Source organism: Pleurodeles waltl, chromosome 6, assembly GCF_031143425.1.
Source record: "Pleurodeles waltl isolate 20211129_DDA chromosome 6, aPleWal1.hap1.20221129, whole genome shotgun sequence".
NCBI lineage: Eukaryota > Metazoa > Chordata > Amphibia > Caudata > Salamandridae > Pleurodeles > Pleurodeles waltl.
The window spans coordinates 1,118,139,234-1,118,165,020 of NC_090445.1; the positions used below are offsets into that span (position 1 = coordinate 1,118,139,234).

General features: G+C 44.9%; 1 protein-coding gene across 1 annotated transcript in view; it reads right to left on the reverse strand.

Moving 5' to 3' along the window:
• VWA5B1 (von Willebrand factor A domain containing 5B1) overlaps window positions 1–25,787 on the reverse strand; it is a 917,148-nt gene that overhangs the window by 505,408 nt on the left and 385,953 nt on the right. Inside the window, exon 9 of the mRNA XM_069242250.1 lies at window positions 18,790–18,900. Coding sequence (XP_069098351.1) covers window positions 18,790–18,900 — 111 coding nt within the window. The remainder of the gene's footprint in view (window positions 1–18,789; window positions 18,901–25,787) is intronic.

The following is a 25,787-nucleotide window of genomic DNA, read 5'->3' on the forward strand; positions in this document are numbered from 1 at the left end:
TTATTAGTAAAACATGTAACTGAAAGGTCATGTATACTCTGGTGGACACTGAACTATCCATGCTACATAGAGAGCCCATAGTGCAGATATTTGTGCTGTGATGAGAGGAACTGCTGAGGCAGCTCTCCAATTTACAGCACTCCAGGTCTGCCAAAAAAAACAAATGGCAAAGATGTGCAAGGAGTTTTCTCCATACCATCCAACCATTAAGTATTTTCAGCGTCTCTGTCCACAGTAGCTTGCACGGCGGATGGGGGCATTGAAATATCAGTGATGGTTAACCTGTCGTCAATGGGGTGGGCTTGCGATTAGGACCCAGCTGACCTTTGGCAACCTGCCCACCATGCCATGAATTACTGCCTGCAGAGCCTCTGTTGAAAGAAAATTTGGCACTCTGCCCATTACTTATGGTGGCAGGGGAATCATGAGTTTTGTGAGTAGGCAGGATAAACACTTAAGTGTGTTTCCCCTGCTCCACCAAACACTAAGGGCCAGATGTAGGAAGCCTTTTGCGCCTTGCAAACGTCGAAAAACGCAGTTTGAGAGGCGCAAAAGGCCTTCCGCGATGCAGAGTCACATTTTGCAAGTCAGTACCGACTCGCAAAAGGTGATTCCGACTCGCAAATAGGAAGGGGTGTTCCCTTCCTATTTGCGACCGCATCGCGATGCAGAGTTGCTTTGGGACCGCGAAAGCGGTCGGAAACCAACTCGCAGTTACCATCCACTTGAAGTGGATGGTAACACATTCGCAAAAGGGAAGGGGTCCCCATGGGACCCCTTCCCCTTTGTGAATGCCCACAAAAATATTTTTTCAGAGTAGGCAGTGGTCCTATGGACCACTGCCTACTCTGAAAAAAACGAAACAAAAAAGGTTTCGGTATTTTTTCTTTTTGCAGCTCGATTTCCTTCAAGGAAAACGGGCTGCAAAAAGAAAGAAAAAAAACTGCTTTATTTAAAAGCAGTCACGGACATGGTGGTCTGCTGTCTCCAGCAGGCCACCATCCAGGTGAGTGCCTAGACTCGCTATGGGGTCGCAAACTGCGACCCACCTCATAAATGTTCATGAGGTGGGTCTTTGCGACCCTATAGCGAGTCGCAGAAGGTGTCTGAGACACCTTTCTGCATTTCATATTGCGAGTTGCAATTTGCGAGTCGCTATGACTCGCAAATTGCAAGTCGCAATATGAAACCTACCTACATCTGGCCCTAAATGAGGCCCATGGGGATCATATCGACCCTGACATACAGTCTATTAATCCACCAATGGGGCGCCATGGCCTGCACCACCCTCGTGGTGGACCATGCATCCTCTTCAGAAATCACTACCTGCTTGGCCGGAACCTCTGAACTGTAGGGGTAGACGCCCCTGAGGCAAATCCCCTAACAGCACTGCAAGACTTTTAAAAAATATGTCATAACTCGTCCACCAATGGAGTAACAAGTAGGTCTCACATTAGGCTCTGCAGCACAAAATTGTGGCTACATTTGATTGTATTATCTGTTATCTTGTTCCTTCCACCTCATCTTCCACTCTGTCAAGGTTATGGCAAGGGTGCTATGAGCCCTAATAGGAGCATGGAAAATGACTGCCGTGCCCCCAGTTCAAAAGAGAGACATAATTACTTAGGCTGCAGTAGGCCTCTCATATCCCTGGATGCTGGTGCCACTGTATCTGCTGCACTGTTGATAGCTGTGCTCCTGACTGTGTTGTCTGCTTGCCACCGGCTATGGTGCTCAACATCTGCTTTATAACACGACTGTACTTTTCTAGAGTAAATTTTAAGAGTTTTGTGGTCACACTCACTTGTCCACATTACATCAAACTATAGTTTTAAACAAAGACTCCCATGTGCTGATTGAACCAGTACATAGTCAAAGATCGATTGTGCCCTTGTACATCATAGGTAGGACGATTGTCTTCTTTCTGATTCAAAACAATTGCACACACTCTAAGTAAATGTTTCTAAAATCATAAAATGCTGTAGACTTTAGGATCTGCTAAAACATAAGCACAATGAGGCATATTAATCAATGGTTAATTTGTCACTTGGCGAAGAGTGCAGTTGACTCTTTGTTATTCCCATATTAATGAGGCCACATTTTAACGAAACATTGGAACTAGGGTCCCAGGTGCACAATCAGGAGGATCCCCGATAATAAAAGGGAATTGGAAGAGTGGGCTTTAACAGGTTTCACAGGTGCGTGACGTTTTTCACACCATTCCATTTTGCATGAACACCCATCCAAACCCCACCGGTTTATTTCAACTATTTTGAATTAATCTACATTAATTCCTATTCTCCCTGCTGTCTTGAAAGCATACCACACTTTCAGAACGGCGAGCAGTGTAACGTTTGTCAAAACATTCTATATTATACGCAGAAAATGCAATCTAAATTTGGGTTTGGGGTCTGCCTGAGTGAGAATTTGCTCACTCTAGCCGACCTGATGTATTTACAGGTAGAAGCAATACTTCAAAATAATATATATTCGAGGATTGCTGCAAGCAGAATATACCGGGTCAGCTGGTACACCATTATAAAAATCTATTTTCCGAAGAATACCAAAGAGTCCTTTGCACATAGAAAGGAAGTATGGAAAAAATATGCCAGCCCCTTGTTGGTTAGGGATGACCAACGCAGCAATGTTGGATTTTTAGTAGTCTTGGATTAAATCTGCATAATTTCCTATGTGGAAATTACGCAAAAATGCCTGTAAAGCTGTATGAAACTACATGAAATCACCAAATATCCTGATCTGTCATTTTGTCTATCTTTTAGCATAAAATGTACCCTCGCTTACGTTTTCGATGCAAGGAATATGTTAAAAAACAGCCCAAAAACTCACATGACACACAAAATAGCCACTCATGTTCTGAACGTTCGTAAAATTATGAATGTCTCACTTTTTAGTTACATAGCAGCCTGCCCTATGGGCTACCTAGGAAATACCTTAGGGGTGAAGTATATGCAATAAAAGGGGAGTTTCAAGCTTGACAAGGTGTTTTAAATGCCAAGTCAAAGTGGCAATCAAACAGCACGCACAGGCTCTCTAGTGGCAGGCCTGAGACATGTTTAAAGGGCTTCTTCAGTGGGTGGCACAATCACAGCTGCAGGCCCACAAGTTGCATTTGATTTACAGGCTCTTGGTACATGGTATATCAGTTTACATGGGACTCACAAGTAAATTAAATATGCCAATTGTGTATACACCAATGTTGCCATGTTTAAGGAAAAAGCGTATGCACTTTAGCACTGGTCAGCAGTGGTAAGGTGCTCAGAGTCCTCAATCAATCAATCATTTGTAAAGTGCAACACTGTCACCCCTAAGGGTATCTGGGTGCTGAGGGTGCTGTGTCTCCATGGAAAACCCACGTCTTGAGTCTCCTTTGGAAGTTTGCCAGGGAGGGAGCTTTTCAGAGGTGAAGGGGTAGGCTGTTCCAGGACTTGGCTGATGTGTAGGAGAAGGAGTGGCCTCCCCTGCATCTGCGATTGATGCGTGGGTGTGTGCGAGAGTTAGCAAGGGGGAGCGTAGTTGTCTTGTTGGGACGTAGAAGCTAAGTAGATGGATGATGTAGGATGGCCCTAGGATGTTGAGAGACGTGTATGCAAGTTTGAGGATTTTGAATTGGCATCTCTACTGGACAGGGAGCCCATGGAGCTTCCTGACGTGTGGGGTGATGCTTGAGCGCTTGGGGCGTGTTGGACGTTTTTGCTTATGCAGGGTCATCCCCAATCTTTTTGCCTCCTGCCTCCTATTTTTTTCTGACCTGTTGCTGTTGGCTTTTGAACTCTGAGCACTTTACCACTGCTAACCAGTGCTAAAGTGCATATGCTCTCTCTGTAAAATGTGTACGTAATTGGTTCTCCATGATTGGCATATTTGTTTTACTGTTAAGTCCCTAGTAAAGTGCACTAGAGGTGCCCAGGGCGTGTAAATCAAATGTTACTAGTGGGCCTGCAGCACTGGTTGTGCCACCCACACAAGTAGCTCTGTAATCTGCCACTGCAGTGTCTGTGTGTATATTTTTACACTGTAAATTCGACTTGGCAAGTGTACTCACTTGCCAGGCCTAGACCTTCCCTTTTCTTACATGTAAGGCACCCCTAAGGTAGGCCCTAGGTAGCCCCAAGGGCAGGGTGCAGTGTATGGATAAGGTAGGACATATAGGGCCTCATTCTAAGTTTGGCTGGCGGCAGGCGCCGCCAGCCAAACGGGAACCGCCAAATGGCCGCTCTGCAGTCAGAAGACCGCGGATGCCATTCTGGCTTTCCCGCTGGGCCGGCGGGCGACCGCCAAAAGGGCGCCCGCCGGCCCAGCGGGAAAGACCCTGCAACAAGGAAGCCGGCTCCGAATGGAGCCGGCGGAGTTGCAGGGGTGCGACGGGTGCAGTGGCACCCGTCGCGATTTTCACTGTCTGCAAAGCAGACAGTGAAAATCTTTATGGGGCCCTGTTAGGGGGGCCCTGCACTGCCCATGCCAGTGGCATGGGCAGTGCTGGGGCCCCCAGGGGCCCCACGACACCCGTTCCCGCCATCCTGTTTCTGGTGGTGAAAACCACCAGAAACAGGGTGGCGGGAAGGGGGTCGGAATCCCCATGGCGGCGCTGCAAGCAGCGCCGCCATGGAGGATTCCCTGGGCCAGGGGAAAACCGGCGGGAAACTGCTGGTTCCCCTTTTCTGACCGCGGCTTTACCGCCGCAGTCAGAATGGCCCTGGAAGCACCGCCAGCCTGTTGGCGGTGCTTCCGTGGTCCCCGGCCCTGGCGGTCGGAATGACCCCAATAGTAATGTGATTTATATGTCCTGACAGTGAAATACTGCCAACTTCGTTTTTCACTGTTGCAAGGCCTGTCTCTCTCATAGGATAATATGGGGGCTACCTTTATATATGATTAAAGTGTAGAGTCCCCTAGAGAGTAGATGGACATGTGGAGTTTGGGGTCCCTGAACTCACATTTAAAAAATACATCTTTTAGTAAAGTTGATTTTAAGATTGTGCGTTTGAAAATGCCACTTTTAGAAAGTGAGCATTTTCTTGCTTAAACCATTCTGTGACTCTGCCTTGTTTGTGGATTCCCTGTCTGGGTCAGTTTGACAGTTGGGTTGTTTTTCACCTCGCACTAGACAGTGACACAAAAGGGGCTGGGGTGTAACCCGCATTTCCTGATTAGCCATCTCTGCTAGGAGGGAGGGCTGGAGTGGTCACTCTCATCTGAAAGGACTGTGCCTGCCTCTGACAATGCCGGCTCCAACCCCCTGCTGTGTGTCTGAGGACTTGCCTGGGCAAGGCAGGATTTCACAAGTAGGTGTGAGTCCCATTTGAAGAAAGGTGACTTCAAAGACTAAAATGGGTATAAGAAGGGCATCCAAATCTACAGACTTTAGAAACACTTCTGGAACCAAGAGGAACCTCTGCCTGGAGAAGAGCTGATAGCTGAGGAAGAAGTGCTGCCCTGCCTGTGACTGTGCTTTGTGGAGCTTTCCTGCAGTGCTGCTTCTGCCAGAGTAAGAGGACAAAGACTGGACTTTGTGTGCCTTCCATCTTGTGAAGAAATCTCCAAGGGCTTGAGTTAGAGCTTGCCTCCTGTTGTTTGAGGTCTCAGGGACAGCAAAGACTTCTCTCTGCCAGCACCTGGAGTCTCTGGAGAGACTCCTGCCCCGACAAGTGGTGACCTATCTAGTCCCTGGGCCCTTGAAAGGAAAGCTGGTGGAATCCAAGGAAATCGACTTCGGACGACTTCGGATCGACGCCGCTGCTGAATCCGGTAACGCCGCCTGCACCTGACGCCGTGACCTTCGCTGGAACGCGACGCTCTTCGCAGGCCCGACGCCGCAGCAGCACCGTTGAAGTCCACGACTCCGTGGAAGTCGCCGCACCACGTCGTGACTGACACCGCTCGAAGTGCACGTATTCAACGTTTCGCACAGACGCCGCGATTCCCGACTTCGCGCATCGTTTTGTTTTCACTCTTCATCAAAGGTACTGTACTTGGGGGTCTACGCGACTCCGTGTCCGGCGCCGCTGGTGTCGGCTTGTTGGGAACGACTCCGTCACGACACCATGTTAACAGCTCATCGAAGCAATTTTGTTTCTAAGCGCTATTTTTGAGTTTAATCTTTAAAAATTCATAACTTGACTTGTGTATGTCGGATTTTTGTCGTTTTGGTCTTGTTTTGTTTAGATAAATATTTCCTATTTTGCTAAACCGGTGTTGTGTCATTTTGTATTGTTTACATGAAGTTACTGTGTGTGCTGGTACAAATACTTTACACCTAGCGCTCTGAAGTTAAGCCTACTGCTCTGCCAAGCTACCAAGGGGGTAAGCAGGGGTTAGCTGAGGGTGATTCTCTTTTACCCTGACTAGAGTGAGGGTCCTTGCTTGAACAGGGGGTAACCTGACTTTCAACCAAAGACCCCATTTCTAACAGGGAGGTTGAGGATGAGTCTGGCTGCGGTGTTCTGTAGAGTCTGGAGTCTTTAAATTAGCTGTGAGGGCACTCAGGCACAGAGAGCATTTGCCATAGTTGAGGTGGCTGATAACCAGAGTGTGCATGACTCTCTTTCTGGTGTCGGTATGGATCCACATGAAGATTCAGTAGAGCATACAGAGAGTATATAAAAGCAGGAGGAGGTGACTGAATTTATTTGTGGATTCATGGATAGTTGGCAGTTGAGGATGATGCCAAGGTCTAATGCGTGGGCGGATGGAGAGGGTGTTGGTCCAAGCTCTGCTGGCCACCAGCTGTGGTTCCATATGGAGGTGTTCTTCCAGATGATGACGACTTCTGTTTTGTCTGTGTTTAGGTTGAGGCAGCTGTTTTTTTTCTATGTTGCTACGTAAGTCATGGCATTGCAGAAGTTGGCTTTGGCATTGTGGGGGTCTTTGTTGAGTGAGAGGATTAGTTGAGTGTCATCGGCAAAGGAGATTATTTTGAGTCTGTAGGATCTGACCATGTCTGCAAGGTGGGTCATGTAAATGTTGAACAGGGCTGAGGGAGAATCCTTGGGGTGCGCTGCAAGTGAATATTCTTGGATGTAGAAGTGAAGGAAGGAAGGCAGATACTCTGCATGCGGCCTGTGCGGAAAGAGGTGACCCACTTAATGGCATTTTGTTGAATGCCTATGTTGTGGAGTTTGTTGAGGAGATTGTGGTGGGACACTATATCAACTGCTGCAGAGAGGTCCAGAAGGATCAGAGCTGCCCTGAAACCAACAAAAAGAAATCAGCAAAAATATGAGGCAAGCAGGACAATGTTTGGGGGAAGACTACCTTAAGGCTGGCAGGACTATCAGTGACACGCCCTATCTATGACAATTTCTGCATCAGCAGTACACTCCTAAAATGTCCACACAGTCTCCTGTAGTTTCAACATGCATGATATTTTGGGATATTCCCAGGGGAAAGCTTTGTAGGATGCTCACAAGCCATGGAATGTGAATGAGGCGATTACTTTGAAAATTATCTGTTGGAAGGTCTTGCAGCACTGTATTATGCAATCAATATTGACATAACAACTTGATTCAAGAAAGTCTTTCAGTAACCAATCAAGCCACCAGAGGGCACTTGCAGCCAAAAGATCATTAGCACACAGCTGAACAGAAAGGACGTGTTTTAATTTGTTTTAAGACAGGAATGCAGAGAGGTGCTATTGCTGCCTTTTCAGCATTCACGCAAAATCGAAATGCTAGAACAAAGCTTTTACAGTAGAAAATTTAACCACGGTAACGGTTTCACCTCCAATCTTGGTATATGTTTTCCTGGTGGAAGATTATAGAAATTACCTAAAGAGTAGGAAGAGGATGTCAATATATGGAAATGTCTAGGGAAGAAAATGGAGAAGAGGGCCTATGACAAGATCGAGGCCAATTAGACAGAGAAGGTGTGAGAGGGAATTACCCTTTAGATTATACTGTTAAACTCTACTGTTTTATAAAAGTATGCACGCAGCTATGTCTGGGAGTGTGTGAAATCCGTGCAATTTGAATAAGCGAATAAGTGAAATTACGCAACATTTGGGTAACATTTCAAGAAATTATGCGAAATGCAATACCAGCATTTAACCCTATTCTGTAGTGCGAAACGTACCCTCTTACCACGTTGGACACAAGTTCGCACTTTGCATTAAAACTCAAGCACTGCAAAATCAGCGACTCACCTTCTGGTCATTTGGGTTATTTCTTGTGCGCTTGCACTAATCTTTGCTGCCAATGGCACATAATTAAGTGACGTGGCTTACTGTAAAGATGGAACTTTCATGTAACAAGCCTCAGATGAAAATACCAAAATGACTCACATTTACACTAGTGCCTAGAGGAGGCATGTATGTGTATCACTAGAGTGAGGCAATATGCAGGGGAAGGTTAGATCCATGACGCGTACCTTCGTAGGTGGCCATGTAAATAGGTATGCCCAGTCTTGTAGCATCCAAAGAATAACTACTTTACCGACGTAATTTGGATGGAACGAAATCAATTGTAATGAATCTATGTAGTACCTTAGGGTGGGAAGGGATGCCCAAGCATGTATGCTTTGTGAGAGGTATGTAGCATGTATGGTCATAAAGCCAATGAATTGGCATTTTACTCAAGTTACACACTTAGGATGTGTTTGTATGGAAGGATGTGTATGACAGAACATGCACCTTCTCTAGGAGTACTCTGTGCCCAAAAATGTGTAATTTAATTTTACTGTGTCATAATTGGGGGCATGTGCGCTAACCATGGGAGATTAGTTCAGAAGAGCTGTGTAATATAAATCAGACAATCGGCAGTACCAAATGGTGCATACTATTCTAGGGTGAGGTAGAGTGTTTTTGGAGTTGGCGGCCCCCGGATGAACTCTAAAGTAGCATGTATTACTCACTCAGGCAGTGTAACAATCTTTTGGTAAGTGGCTGTAATGAAGAGTGCGCAGTTTGCAGGTGGTATCCAATATGTTTTAGGCCGGTCGATGTGCTCTGGATGTTACCGATGATTGTAACTGTGTAGACTTCATTCGGCAAATGGCTCACTCAGGTTATATATTATTCTCTTACTGTGTTGCATCTTCGCACAAGTGGCTATAACAAAAATTATGTCAAACCAGGAGATCTGCATTATATCAGATAATTGAGCCTCCGTGTATGAAATTTCATAACCTTGTATTATGTATTTTGTCCAAAGGTGCGCAGTATATTGCTCTGCATTGACCATTTGGTATTAGCTGTCTGTGCGGGGAAAGCTGTGTGCTGCAGATGAGGTGGGAGCTGTAACTTTGATGTAACCTAAGGATTAACTGGATATTACTAATTGCTGGGTTATCAGGAGGAGGAGTCAACCTATGTGCATTGGATTAGCTGTGGTGATGAAAGAACCGGGTGCTACAGAACACGTGTGTACAGCGGATGAATGTTTTTACCTAGAAGTTGTGTGCAGTGGCAAGCTTGTGTCCTATATAAGCAAAATAATTGTTGTAGTGGAATGGCTGAGTCTTCAAACATGAGTCTGAGTCATTCAGTTGGTGGTTGTTAAACGCATGTCCTGTTTAACAAATTGTCACCAAAATGTTTTGTAATTCAAGGGCAGAGTCTTCACCAAGAGTCTAGAGCCATTCAGGTATTAGTTAACATTATATTTAATGTTATGCATTTAGGTTGAAGCAACACAGTGATACGTCCTGTTACAGCTCCATTCTCCCTCCAACTGTATTTAATTATCTGGCTTCACCTAGCAGCAGATCCCCACGTCCCATCATCATCACCATCTCACAGCATCTGCACTCAACATTATATAGCATGGTGACAGCACATGCATACACAGACATATCACGTCACATCACTAAAACAGCCTCTTTCCTTAAACATAGCACAAACAAGACATGCCACATCATGTCTCCCTCTTTCCATACATATGGGATAAAAGTTAAAGCAACAGTGTCCCACAAAGAACAATTCAATCCCTCACATCTTTTCCGTCTTACACAAATATCATACACATGCCTTCAAGAAAAGCACACTCCTTTACACTCTCACGCACACGCACACGCACAGAAGCCCAGCACTCCACAATCAACTTCCGGTCACAATAGTTGGCCAAACCAACACGACCATTTGGCAGGCAGAAAAAACACCTACATCTGCACCTGGCACCATGCCCCTTGGATGCTCACAAACATCACACCACAATGAAAGCCTCTAGTATGCGCGGACTGAAGCTTCTGATAACACAACACTCACACACCAGTCCGGTGTACTTATGATGACTGGTGCTAAGGTGGTAATACTGGACTGCACTGGTATTTGCACCACCCGAATGCCAGTAACCATCACTACACTGGACAAAAGCCCAAAGGTGCCAGGATAGCAAGCCACTCTCATATTGCAACCTACTAAAGTCAAATAATCCTCTATTCAATATCAAATAAAAATCATAAAAGAGCAAGAACAATAAATAAGTACAATAAAAACAGTTTAAAACTTTAAGGACCACATTTAACAGAAAATGGCAGAGCCCGTTGCTGTGCCAAATTTGGCAGCGTTGCACACTGACATTTTTAAAACGCAGGGATGCACTGTATTGACTAGAATATGGTGCACCCCTGTGTTTCCCCCTGCACTGGTGCTAGATTTGCTGCAGTGCCCCAATGCAGCAACCCGTGCACCATAGTGCAAGGATGGCTGTGTTAAAGGGGAGATTGTTTTTGTGCAGGATGGAACACCTTCTGCACAAAATCAATCTTAAACGGCGATTTGCTCTTTCTATGTGTGCAGCATGATGCAGCACACATAGAAAGAGCAAAAAACGAGGAGAAATGAAAGCATTTCTCCTCGTTGTGCCATGCTAGTGCCACCACTGGGGTGACATTAGATTTAAAATGCAATGGGCATTGGTGTGGCACGCTAACAGCGACACCCATTGCACACCCCTTCCACGTAAAGTACTGCATGTGAAGGGGCCGTATTTACAAGGTGGCGTTAAGCCACAAAAAGTGGCTCAACACCACATTGTAAATACGGCACTGGGCATTGCGCCACCGGAGTGGACACCGGATGCTCCTGTGGCCCTAAGGGCTCTTAAATATGCCCTTAAATCTCTAAGGCATGAATGTAAATTGAAAGGAATACAGTTCACAGTTAGTGCAAATAACACAAGTTGTCCATCTAAAGAGAAGTGCATAGTGTATGTCATGCACTATATACCTTGTTATGACAATCTCAGTTCTAAGAATAAGGTATCCCTAGCTAAACAACCTTGAAGAAATCAAAAACCTCATGGGGTCTGTTATGTTCTAAAAGGTTATAAGTCTAAAGTACCCTGAAAATTCTAAAAATGCCACTTGCCTCCAAGGTCTAGCAATAAAGGTGACTTAGTGGTCAGCTTTCCGTTGACTTGGGCCACTTCACTGCTGCTTTCAGATAAGCAGTCACCCTGTTAGAAATTGGGTCTCTACTTGGCAGAGGTATGCACCCTGTGTAAGTAGAGACCACAATCGTAGTAAGGGTAAGTCAGATACACAACCTAAATTAACCTGCGCTCACCCTCTGGTAACTTAGCACAGAGCAGTCAGGCTTAACTTAAGAGGCACTGTGTAGAGTATTTGTGGAACATTTAAATTACAGTACCACAGTGAAAACATCACAAAATAATCCACATCAGTATAGAAAAACAGAAAATATTTATCTCAGTAAAAAAAACACCAAAACAAAAGATCCAAAAAATAGAACTCAAGATATGAATTTTTAAAGAATAAACTGCAATATTGTGCTTAAAAGTCAACAGTGCTAAAAGGTTACTTGATGATGCGCTAGATTTGGGTAAATCCAAAGTTCAGGCCGAATGTGATGAAGTGCAGGGCGGCTACAGGACTCACACAGAACCCACCTATAAAATACAGTGAATGGAGCAAGCAACAACTTCAACTTCGATGCGTCGGTTCTAATCTACACAGTTGGGTAGATGCATCGTCGTCGAGTCTCGTAATTGGGTCCGTCGTTGACGTCAAACCCCTTTCGATGTATGCAGTGCATTGTTGTTGAGCCATGCATTGATGTCCTTGGATTGGTGCTGTGTTGTCGTCAAACCCCACAGTCGGGTCCTGCGTAGTGGTCGAATCAGTAATGTGTTGGTGACAGAAGGCACTGCGTCAGTCCTGAGCAGTGCAATGGCTGTGATGCATACATTTTTGTAGACAACAGCCGTAGAAACCACTTCTGAGGGTTGGCACTTCAGGCAATTGAAGACTCACAGTTCGCAGAGTCGACCAGCTGAAGCAAAGTTGAAGGAAGTCTTTGATGGCCCTGAGACGTCAAAAACTGGGGAAAGCCAGCAAGCCCTTGGAGAAAATTGGTTTCATGGAGGCAGAGAGTAGGTCCAGTCTTTCTCACTCCCAGCAAGAAACAGCAGGCAGCAGGCCAACACAGCGAAGCCGGTGGCAAAGCAGCAGCCCCTCCGTCAGCACACCATTCAGCAGGCAGCAGTCAAACATAACAAAGCAGTTAGCAAAGTGGCAGTCCCTCCTGCAGCACATAAGATATCTTCCTGGTAGAATGTCTTTGGCTCCAGCAAAATTCTGATTTAGTGGGGTTTGGAGTCCAGTACGTATTCCCAGTTGAGTCTTTGAAGTGGAGAGACTTCAAAGAGAGGCCTTTGAAGTGCACAAGGCCCCTCCCCTTTGGTCCCTGGCTCCAGACACTCTACAAAGAGTTACGCAGCTCTTTGTGCGGAGGCATAAATGTCAGTTCCTCCCTCTTATCTAGCCTAGGAAGACCCTTCAGCCTGGTAATGGGCCATCAGGATGCAAATGTCGCACCCCAGCTCTCTTTGTGTGTGACTGTCTGGAGGGAATGCACAAAGCCCAGCTGTCTCCCACCCAAGAAGTGTATTCAGAGACAGGCTGAGGAACAGAATAGCTAAAGTAAGAAAATGCCAACTTTCTAAAAGTGGCATTTTCAGACTTAAAACTTCAAATCCAACTTCATTATAAATTGTGATTTTAAATTGTGAGTCCAGAGACACCAAATTCCAAATTTCTATATTTTCCCAATTGGAAGTTACACTTAAAAGGTACTTCAAGGTAACCCAATATTAACCGATGGGAGAGATAGGCCTTGAAGTAGTTTTTCACTACCAGGACGTGTGAAACTTAAAAGCACATGTCAAACTTTTTAAATACACTGCACTCTGTCCTTGGGCTGATTAGGGCCTTCTTAGGGGTGAGACATGTAAGAAAAAGGAAGGTTTGGGCCTGATACCTGGGTGCATGTGCCAGGTCGAAATGGCAGATTGAAACTGCATGCATACGCTCTACAGTGGCAGGCCTGAAACATGTTTAAATTTCTACTGAAGTGGGTAGCACAATCAGTGCTGAAGGCCCACTAGCAGCAAGTAATGTACAGGCCCTGGGAACAAATAGTACACTTAACCAGGGACTTACTAGTAAATTAAATATTCCAATTTTAGATAAGCCAATGTTACCATGTTTAGAGTGCAGTGCACCTGCATCTGCACCTGGTTAGCAGCAGTAGTAGGCACAGAATCCTAAAGCCAGCAAAAATGAAGCCAGAGAAACAGGAGGTCGGAAAGCAAAAAGTCAGGACAAACCACACCAAGGATGCCAAGTCTAAAACCCCTTAACAGATGTCAGCACTGCCTAAAAACTGCATGTAAAACAGCGCAACTCTGCACATTTGATATGGTTAAACACTTTAAGATTGGTTTTATAAAGTAAATAAAAGGCAATTTAAAATATCTAAAAAAATATATAATGCAGTAAAGTTGTTACAGAGGTCCCCTCACATGGGCAAACCAGTTTGATACAGCAAAAATAACTCTGGTCATTTGGGAAACAGGGGAGACACCATATTGTACCTGCTCTAAAATGGGCCAAAAATAACCTTCCCCACTGAATCAGAGCTAAATTCAAATGAAGCATGGATTCACTTAGTTCTGACAAATAAATGTAGCCCTTAACGAACTTTTGGTAGATTCTGTATGTAGCCTCTGGATCTGATAAAATTCGCAAAGCTTAAGCTTAACAAGCTTCCTGCTAGCCTTAGTTCTTAGTTAAAGCTGAGGGTAAGTCAAACATATAGGCCAGTCCTAACTCTTTAAAAGTATGTTGTATGTACCCTATCCAAGGGATCTTCACAGCCTTCTCAAGTGTGAGACAGTCCCAGATAATGTCCTCATTCAGGCTTGCCTCTTTATTGGTCCAGATCAGACCAATAATGATTCCTCATCACCCATAACAACAAAGGAGCTAGCTTCAGTTGTACAGTTATGTACTGCAATCTTAATTCTGAATGGATAACATAGTGTGAGCTGGTGGGGGAGAAAAAGACGCCACCTACATATGAAGTTTTCTTCCACCTAAAGAGGGAGGACGTTGGAGTACCCTGGACCCGAGCAGAGAGGGCCCAAGAGCTAGGGATATTAACACAGAGCAAGTTATTGAAAAGGTTTGTAAGTAAAGACCTCCACAGGATGGTCTTACATTTAATAAGATCCAGGGGGGCACCGTCTGGCCTTGGGTCTTTCCCATTTGGACTTTGCATAATAGCCTTCTCCACTTCTATTAAGGAGACAAAGAGTCTTTATCCTTCTAATTTATTCAATAAAATATTTAATAAAGTGGGTGACCTAATCAGCACCAGATATATGGCTACACAAAGTGTTAGTGGTGGCAGCCCTTTGCCTGAACCCTTTCACCGTGTCCCAAAACATTTTGCTCTTGTTTTTGGTCTCAGTATCCTCTAACATTTACTTGTCTTATTTGACAGCTCATTCCTCCTATGATTAAGGGTGCTTTTATAACTTTTACACTCTTCGCTTACTACCAATGGATCTCCAGGTTTAAAAGTCAAATCCTCCTTTAACCAGAAATTCTCGAGGGAGTAATGCTTGTCGAATCATTTTGGAAGCTCTTGGACATTCCTAACTGGCTTCATCAAACTATCCTTAATACATTCACACAGATGTCCAAAGTAGGATAGCAAAACTATCTAGCTCCCGTCAGTAATGCAATTTAAAACGTTCTTAAAATACTTTTCCAGTGGAGAGTAAATAAAAAAACCCGGGTCCCTCAAAGGCCAGCAAAGCCTGAGGCCATCATTATAGGGGTACACAGGCAATAGTGAACCAACTGGCTTCGATACTCCATTTAACGGAAGATGCCCTGCAACCACTAAAGCATTATGTTCTCCCCAAAATGTTTGCACATACTGCAGTCTACACCTGCGTCTTCTCAAGCCAAGTCAGATCCTCCCATAACAACGAAGGCTGACTCCAGCGCACACAAACTGAACCACATCCATCAAAAAGACAGTCCCAAATGCACTCTGCCTTCAGTACAACTCTCCGGTCCAATCCTCCCCTTTTTTCAGACCAAATGATTACTCGTTCCTGACCAGGTAAAGGTGAAACAAAAAACATACTAAAAAACACAGCCCCACAAGACAATTCACACTGATATACTCTGCCTCCAGTACCACGCTTCTGTTGAAACTCTCCATTTGTACACAAAGATGGCTGGTCCCAGGACAAAGAGGATTATCCTGTTGCGTGGTTTGTGTAATGTGGGACAAACTGAAGAACTTGTGGCTGCCGGCCACAACTCAACAGGATACTTCATTTCCCCATGCTTCCTCTCACAACAGGATACTCTTCTACCCACCTTCGCAATACTTTATACAAGCCACACAATAGGGTAATCCTCTTCCCCACTTTCATCTCATTATTCACAAGTGTGCTACACTTTCCCAAACACTCAGAAAGTTTAATTACTTGTGACAGGGTACTCCTCTTTTCCACCTTCACAATTCTACAGAATAGAGTACTGCTGCATTTATCTTCTAATTGGACACCAAACAGCTAGATCACACAACAGAAGGTATTCCTCTTCCCCACATTTGCACACTCTTGTGTGCCCAACAAATAAGTAATTGCAAAATAATGGTCAAATGTATACCTTTTTCCAACCTGCCGACAAGGCTTTCCCATACCATACATATAGTCACACTATGTATGCACAATGTGTACTGCCACACCTCAACTTGCAGTAGGGTACTGTCCATGCAACCCCATTCTGCCACAGCAGTGTATGGCAAACACTCTTCCCAAACTATAGAAAAGAGAAAATTCACAAAATGAAAGGACCAAAGCTTTAGCTCTCCCAGTGGGATAACCGTTCACAATGTTTGTATTCATCCAGCATAATTTCCCACATTGACGCAATATAAATGCAAATGCAACCATTACAACATTGCGTCAATATATTTAAATTTCCTCACATTATGTAGTAGTTTTAACAATTCTAGAACATACATTTTCCACCATTCAGAAAAACGTCATGAAGCTCTGATGCTGTTTACTCTTTTCAAAATCTCCACAGACCACTGAAACACAAAGGAATTGACGGGGCTAGGGAAGGTCCAGTAGTTTTTTATTCTTTTCACCATATAGCCACAGCATGATTCTGACCCTTAGTCCCTTTTCCCTGTACACATCCTTGCTGAATGTTCTTTCTCAGTGTCAGTTGTTTGGAGGCAAAGGTGCACTACTGTACTACACCCTCCAATAATCTGAGATGCACTGAAGGCTTTCACATTAGTAAACCCTGGGGTGGCCCCTCTCCTATTTTGATGACAGTTGCTGAGCTCCTCAACACAAGCACCTACTGGAGCTGCATGTTGCCTTTTCTGGTAACCAGTGCTGAACCACAATAATAGGGGCACACGCTGAAGACTGTACTCTCCATATGGACCACGTTTTCAGCACCGTCACTTGTGTGGTGTAGACAGAAACATCACTTCGATAGGACACACACTGAAGACCACCACACCACACACCACCAATGATCAGCACTCTCCTTCACCGAACATAAGGTTAGGCAAGCACTTCAATGGCACAACTCCACAAAAGCCACTTGTTGGCACATGCAGTTTTTGAAGAAAAAAAAACTGCTACTCATGAAGTGTTGGCTGCACCTTTTATAGCACACCTTTTGGCACACACTCACACAAACAATACCTTTAACTCCAGCAGTACCAAATGTCACTTGACACCAAAGCAAGGAGAAAGCAGAATGTTTGTCCTCGAGTTCTTATTGCATGTCATCCTCAATCTTTAATTGACAGCAATAAGGCACTCCCTTTATCTTTGTTCTATCATTCACAGGCAACTGTAAGTCAGGTTAGATTTCTTTCCACTTCTGTATCTTCCCACAGTCTTGTCCAATGCTTTATATTTTGGTTGCTTCATGGGGTTCTGAAGACGTCTTGCCTTGCCCATCCTCTTTCCTGATCTCCTCGTGCCCAGCAGCAGAGCTGACACCACATGCAGTGGATATGAAATTGGCTAGCCCAGACTACAGCCCTCATGATCACAGGGCCTGCTTCCATCTCTAGATAGGCTCCCAACTAGTGTCATAGTGCATCTCAACGGAGGTCCTGTTTAACAAATTGTCATCAAAAAGTTGTAGTTGGAGGGCAGGGTCTTCACACAAGAGTTTAGAGCTATTCATACAGGAGCCACGTTTATCATTACACGTTAGGGCCTTAGGTTGCAGCTAAGCCTGATAGACCCTGTTAGGGCTCCATTCTGCCTTCAGTTGGACTTAACTAGCGGGCTTCAACCAGCACCTGACCCTCATATTTGTGCATCATCACATTATCGCAGCATTCACATGTAATATTCTACAGCACGTTCTCTCAGTCCATGCATACCAAGATACATCATGTCACTGCATTGTCCCTTTTCCTTACACACAGGACAAAGCAGGCATGCCACATCATGACAATTGTGTGCAGCAAGTGCAGTTGCGTGAAGTGAAAGGTGTGTGTTATATGCAAGAGCCAGCCAATATGTCATGTACGAGTTGTGTGTTATTTTACAATAATGTGTTTTGACATTTTCCATGCTATGGAGGACCTGTCTGCTGTAAAGGAGCTAGAAGTAATAAGCTGCCAGTACGGTATCTGTTGTGCAGTTACGTAATGCAAGATGCATCTAACTTTGAAAGAGTTATTTTGTGTAGATGGACTGAGGAGTTCTGAGGCGTGCCCTTGAGGCGTGCATAATATATATATTTTTACATACAGCACAATATACCACAGTTTTGCCACTTTCATGTGTTACTTTCATTCCAATTAATGGTACTGAATTTAATAAACTTTAAAGGATGGAGGGCTGAATTGGTGCGGCTGGGAGTTGAACTGATGACCTAAAGGACACAGAAGCAGATATCAGCAGTAAGCATTTAACTTGTTTGTCATCTTACATTATCAAATGGCACCACTAGAACCTCCAACTTCCCAAGGGTGTCACAATGACAGCCGTTTCCAAAACGTACACCAAAACTTTCTGTCTGAGCTATGACTTACTCCATCGAATGACTCTAGACTTGTACCGAGGATACGTTCCTTTGCCTATGACCATGTGTTTGGTTAACAATGTAGTGTGTTTTATTCGCTATCAATATAAATACAGCAGATCTTGAAATATTGAAAAGAGATACTGAGTCTACATATCTTTGAACATGAGCTAAGCTATCATTAACAACACTTCATGCCAGAGCATCGTTTACCAAAATATTGGCTGCCATAAATGGTAGATTTTCTAGTATTACCTTGAAGGTGGCAATATTGTTGTAAGCAATATTAAGGACACAGTATGTATGTCGGATGACATTGTGACGACTATATTCTGGTAATGTACTGTTACCAATTGGCCTCTGCATGGTATCATGGGACCAGCGGCAACTCCCAGGTCGACTAAGGCGAAGCTTTACTCTCTCATCATCTCCCACACTCACCTCACTGTATGCCTGGCTGGAGGGGAAGAGAGTCTTGAAGGTAGAGCCAAAGCCGATGATATTGAAGAAAGACGCTGGCATGAGACTCTTGAGGATAACGAGCATCGCATCCTGTGAGAAAAAGAGGAGACAGTGGTGAGCCTGTGGTGACTGGTGAAGTTTGAAAGTGGGCATCTCAATTCCGTGCCCTTAATTGTGCCAAGTGAGCAGGAAAAGTGAATTCAACTTCCTCCAGGGTGATTTGGCGGCCTAAGAATTTTAAGCAAAGCACAGACACACAATGTACACATAAAGTGGCTAAAAAGCCGAGGTTTTGAGAGGGCAACCAAAGAATATTCAAATAGTTGCTGCCCCAGCCTAGATTCACTTTCTGCAGGCAAGTTGGAGCTCAACCTTCCCAAGAATACTTTGAAACGTCTGCAGCAAAGCAGAGCATTTTTAGCACACGTTCCCTAAAAATGTTTATAGAGCTATGGATGTTACAGAGAGTTAATGTAATGTAGTTGCAGGGCAAATGAAGGTTTAGATAGAATGGGAACTAAAGACATGACATAAAGACTATGGCCCTCATACAAAGATTCCTGTCAAGAAATCATAAATTGCGGTATTTAACCATTTGCAATTTGCAATTTCTTATCAGAAATTCAGAAAAAAACAAATGCATTTGACAGATAGGTTTGATCACAAAATACTGAATCATAGTGGGTAACAATTCAATCTACCTCATTAATATGAATGAGGTAGGTAAAAAATTGCGATCCTCTTTCAATTTCTACATTTACATGCATGGTGGATCTCTGAAGTCAGCAGACCACTATGTCCCAGACTGCTTTTAAATAAGGCATCTTTTTTTCTAAATTGAGTTCATTTTCCTTAAAGGAGAACAGGATATATTTAAAAAATATGAAAAAGTACACAAATCTTTTTAGGATCCAATGGACCACTACCTGATCCTGAAAAAACGTTTTTGTGAACGTCCACAAAGGGGAAGGGGTCCTTCCCCTTTGCGAATGGCTTACCACTTCCTTTTAGGAGGTGGTAGAATATTAATGATTTGAGACCAGATTTTCGTCACAAAACTCTAATACATTTCAAAAGGAACCCGCATCTGGAACAGTCGCCCTTACAAAACCCTTCCAATTAGCGATTAGGTATCTATTCCCAAAACCACATTGTGATTCCGTAAGATTCGGTAACGCATAGTGAATTAAAAAATGCCATGCTGTGGCCGAAATCACAGCCTTACCAACCGTAAAATATCTTAGTATATGATGGCCTTTGTTCTGTATTCTGAGATTTATAAAATAGAAATTGAAGCAAAGAAGTTTGAGCCTACAAACAGCGAAACGCAGGCAGCTTCGTCGGATAATTAATGCAGATTTTTATATTTGCAGTCCTAGTTATCGCATTAACATTTCCCTTAATGGGATTCTTCTAATTTATTTATGGCCTTCAGAAAGCAATCAGAAGATCACGACCCCAATGTAGGCTGAGCAGCTGAGCAGTTAGATATATTTTTCCTCCTATTCTTATTTGGAAACCGAAAGTTATAATGGAACCGGACTTTAATTGACCTTTTTTAATATTTAAATAGTGCATCTTCTTGTAGTAATCATTTGTTGCGTCCAGTATTTTGACCATAAAATTCCAGAATAATGAACTATGTCTACATGTCCTCACATCTCACTTTCTCATTCTCCACCACCCTTCATTTGCTCCGATGTTATGTTCTTGTACTCTCCCTCCCGACACATCTCCAGTTGTCCTGGTGTCAGCTCATTGCTCATATCTCCATCCCTACCTATCTTTGCCCCTGTTAGGAGTCTCTGTCCTTATCTTTCTCTCCACAGACCCTTTGCTCTGGTCTACCTCCACATCTCTCTTTGCCCCTGTCTCCATCCTCCATCTCCATTTTACCCTGACTTCCGCTACCATCTCCATTTCCCTCTGTTCATGACTCGCTGTCACAACCTCCTTTGCTTTCTCTCTTTACCCCGTGTCCCTCCCTCCCTCCCAGGTCTCACTTTTCCTCTTTCACTCTTCCCACCCAATTTTCCTTTGCCAAATACATTTTCCGCAGTCATCTCTCTCTGTTCTTAAGTCCTCTCTCCACATCCTCACTGTCTCTCTTTGCATCAGCAACCTTCCCACTAGGCTTTCTCATGTCTGTCACACAACTGGTCATAGCCATGCTTGAAAACCAAACTTGACTGCTATAGACACACATGTGAGTGACCAATGAGGTACATCTCATGATTGTTGTACCATCAACCACTTGAAGTAAAGTGTTGCTGCTGGAGGAGGATTCTAGTTTTCTCACACAGCGGTGGGATTTTTCCCAAGTAAGCAGACAAAAACATAAGAAGTGGAAGATCACCAGACAGCAGTAGGTCACAGCTGACAGAGCCCAACGTCTAGACTATAAGCATGTCTCACCTTTGATCTCTTCTAATCATGATATAGTACCAGAATATCATTGCCTAAGTAAAATCTGAGAAAAAAATATGATGGCCTAAAATACATTTGTCACCTTCGTTTGGTGAAGCCCAAGAGATTCATTACAAGCTTCTCTGACTCACTGTTAACAACACATGTGGTCTTGGAAACTCACTTTGCTACCCATTCAGTCCTTTTTTCCCCTTTTTTGAGACTTTAGTTTTAAGTTGACACCAAGCTTCAATGCTGAACATAGAATGGAGACATTGACATGGCTACAAGTGCAATTATATGGCTGTGAGAACTGGAGAGCTGTTGCATTCACAGTCAGGTTGAGTGGTATCAGAGACATTTCTTACAAAATAAAGTACAGATAATAATAGACTGTAAATAACAACCCCACCCTCCTGGGTACTCTCAGCAGCCCAGACTCATGGCGAGGACTCATGGCAAAGACCCCCCCTTTTTCAGGCATGGGGAGTCTAATTTAACATACACCTCTGCACAGTTACATTAGTAGCATCATTCAAGAGAGAGGCATACTAGTTCCGCCACTCGTCTCTCACACTGTCAGTAGTCTCCTTGTCTGGCTCCTCTACCGCAGTGCTAGTTAGATAAGACTCGTATGGTTCCCAAATATCTCTAGGGCATATCTGGAGCGGTAGTAATACTCTATAAGAGTCTGACTACTTGTTACAGTAGGCCATATCCATGTAACGCCCCCTCAAAGTCGGAAGCGGACCGCAAGCCCAGCGCATTGCCGCCTGATGTCTCACGAGCAGCAAGCCTATGGCCACCAGCCACCGAATGGCACCCTGTATGTCTTTGTCATAATCCAGCATTGCCAGCAAAGGTGCAGGTTGTAGTGTCTCATCAGTAATAGCCTCTCGTTCCCTGAACACAACTCGCCAGAACTCCTGCACTCTGGGGCAGAACCAAGCAAGATGCGCGAAGACCACCTCTGCCTCACTGCAGCACGAGCAGCTTGCAGTATCACGTAATACATATCTATACAGGCAAGCTGGTGTGTAGTATGCTCTATTGATATACTTGAAGGTCAAGAGTCTATGTTTGCTATTCAGTGAGATGGTCTTCACTATCGAGCAGCAATACTGTCACTTCTTGTCACTAATGACTATTCTCAAGTCCCTCTGCCACTCAAGTCTAACCCTAGAGACTCCTGGCCTGCATGCTTCTTGAGCAACTGCACATATCCTAGCCATCAAATGGCAGGGGGCCTTAGTCTGAAGAAATGAGGACAACACAGACATTTCTAGAGGTTCCAGGATATCAGCGCCCAATAATCCCCTCAGTGTGCGTTGCACTCTGTAGTAATGGAACTGAATGAGGAAGGTGGGTCTATTGACATGCTCCTGGAGAGCTTCTCAAGTGTACATTGCACCATCATTGACGAAATAGTGCACACACCTAGCACCCACCAGTGCAGTCACAGCAGTCGGTTCCTGTCCCTTTGGGAGCCATAGGCACCATTATAAGGGTATGTGTGGTGAGTGCAGCAAAGACCAAGCCTGCTGCTCCAAGAGGCGTGATGTTCAGTGAATCAAGGACTTCGTGATGCTGCCCAGGACTCGCAGCATCACACACCAGCCACAGATGACTCAAGTCATTTGGGCCATGGATCCAATAATGTGCAAACATGCACTGTTCTGCGTTGCAATAGGTTTCCAGATCAGGGGCATTAAGCCACTCACATCATAAGGGAGGGTAAAGGTCTCTCAGCGTCCCTGATGGACCATGAATGCTGCGGGGGGCCATAACATCGGGATGCTCAGAAACAGGAAGAGGAGTCCAGGCAACACCACCATTTCCACGATGGCAATGCACTCGGCCAACGATAACGGAAGTCTGATCCAGCAAACTACCGTCTCTGAGAGCTTCTGTATTGCTCTGCCATAATTATCAAGCATCACAACTACAGGTACGTGTGCATCTGTACCCCTAGGTATCACACTGAGTCTGTCGACCACTGCAGGGGGTAATTTAATTTTTTCTGTGTTGGGGCAGGGCGTGAGCAGGAATATTATGGACTTGTTCCAGTTTACATGAAGCCCTGCCCCCCGAACCGAACCACCTCTCAAAGCTTCATAGGGAGATTATGTTCAGGGTTGCATATGTGTAGCAGTGCGTCATCGGCCTATGCCGAGATGATCAGATTGTAACCTAGGAATCAAAGTACTCGATATGCGTTGTCATCTCAGAGTTCACACACCAGTGGCTCAGCCACCAGATCTTATAACAGTGGAGGCAGGGGGCACCACTGCCTGGTGCCCCTCGTGATATCAATGGGAGCGATGACGCCGCGATTATTCCATATACGTGTGATCGGTTGTGTATAGAGCACCATTACTAGCTGCAAGAAGATGTTTCTCAGGAAGGGCAAGCATGAAGCCCCAGTCAACCGAGCTAAACGCTTTCTCCATGTCTAGGAACACTGCCGCTGTGCGCACCTCGGAGGTTTAAATAGTGATTCGTGTTGAACAGCATACGATTGTTCAAGCTGCACACCCATATGAAACCAGTCTGTTTGTAGCCCACCACACCCACGAGCAAGTTTCTACGTTAAGCAGATGCAGTGACCTATATGAGGAAAAGCATTCAGGAGCCTTGCCCGGCTTCAGAAGAGTAACTAGCAGAGCCTCGTGCATTGTAAGGGGCACACTACCAACTTCCACCATCTCTTTGTAGAGAGTGTCCAGGTGGGGGATGAGCAAGTCCTTATAGGCCTTGTACAAGGCCACCATAAGCCTATCAGTACCTGGTGCCTTTCTGGATGGCATATCTTTGAGTGTAGTGCGTATCTCCTCTTGGCGTAGGGAGGCCATGAGGCATTCCTTGTGTTCCACAGTGAGCCATTTAATGGCAATGGGAAAGGTAGTCTGTGGTGGCAGTCTCATCGTAGGGTGTGACTTACATATCAATGTGCAGCTGCATACTTCCCTAAGTGATTCACCTCGCTCTGAGCTTTAGCATGGAATACATCTATCTTAGCCCTAATGTCACACAGGAAGTGCCCCTCGAACATTTCCTGGTACCACTGCTCCAATTTAAAAATCTCCATCTTCAATCAAAACAGTCGGCCCGCAGTGACCGAAGGACCCCGACATGCCTGGACAGCGTAAATGCCTCGGACATAGACTTTATGGTATTCCCACATCATTGCAAACCTTGCAACTGATCCTGACCTATGTTAGTGCAAGAAACACTTGCTGATTGCCAGCGCTAGTTGCCCTCAGAACAGTATCCAGCAGTGAACATGGGGTAAATGCCATAAGAATAACATATGCGGTCACCGAGCGTGCAGCTCCAGTTTCAAGAGAACTGGCGACTGGTCAGAATATGTTTGTGGCACAGGCTCAAACTCCAAGAGCTGGACCCAGGAAGCCAGCCTCTGCAATAGCACCGAATACTCTATACAGGTATGCATATTGTGCATACTTGAATAGTGGGTGTACCCCAACCCTGTAGGAGACCTATAGCAGCAGATGTCCAACAATCCCTCTTGACCGGCTGTCTCCGTAAGGGCACAAGCCGCTGCCAAGAGCCACCTGGGTGGTCCCCTGGCACAGCATGCAATTAAAATCTGCACCCCAGATGCTTGGGGGTTGGCCTATTGATTCAGCCAAGCACGGAGGGAGTGATAGAACTGTGGATCATCATAGCTGGGCCCATATACTCTGATCCATAGGACCGCTAGGTTCACCTTATAGCAATGTACCACCACATATCTACCTTTTGGTCCATGCATACCTCCTGCAGCTTGATGCCCGAACCCCTGCGTGCTCAGATCAAGATTCTACTGAGGTGTCTAGTGAACCCTGCCACACAGCCAAGCACCTGCATTCTGTGCTGCATCAATACCCGCTTCCTGGTGCTAAATGGGTTTATCGCAGTATTGCAATGTCTATTCGGTACCTATGGAAATTAGCCACCACTTTACATATCTTTCTGCAGTCATTCAGTCCCCTGACATTCCACATGATGAGCGAGTGGCCCAAAGGACCAGATGCTGCATGTCTTGTGTCATCCACGTTCATCCACTAGTGGCACACATCTTGCCACATCCAACCAGGAATCATTAGAAGCTTGCAGCCACTGCCAGCACTTAACAGACCACTGTAGAAAACAATACCCACCCCACTCCCACACCATGAATCCCACAACTTACACGGCAATGCTTCCTCCCATCCTATCCATCTCTTACCATCCCTCAACAGATAGCAATCTGAACCACGTGGTGCACATATGGGGACAGATATTGCCCGACATAGAACCCCACACACCAAAGAGCTGTGGAGGGCCACATGCCAAGCATACTGTATGTTTAAGACAGTAGAAATATAACAACATTGACATGATAGTACCAGCTGCAATCTCCTGTGCAGTGTCAGTCTTCTTGAGCCAGGTGGCGAAGTCAAGTTCCATAGTCTATTGTACAAGCATGGCACAGCCATAGAAACATTCTTACCACATTCCAGCATACGTAACACCTGCATGGGTTTGTCACGAGTCCATTGTACATGTCCAGCTGCTCCCGAGCCCTC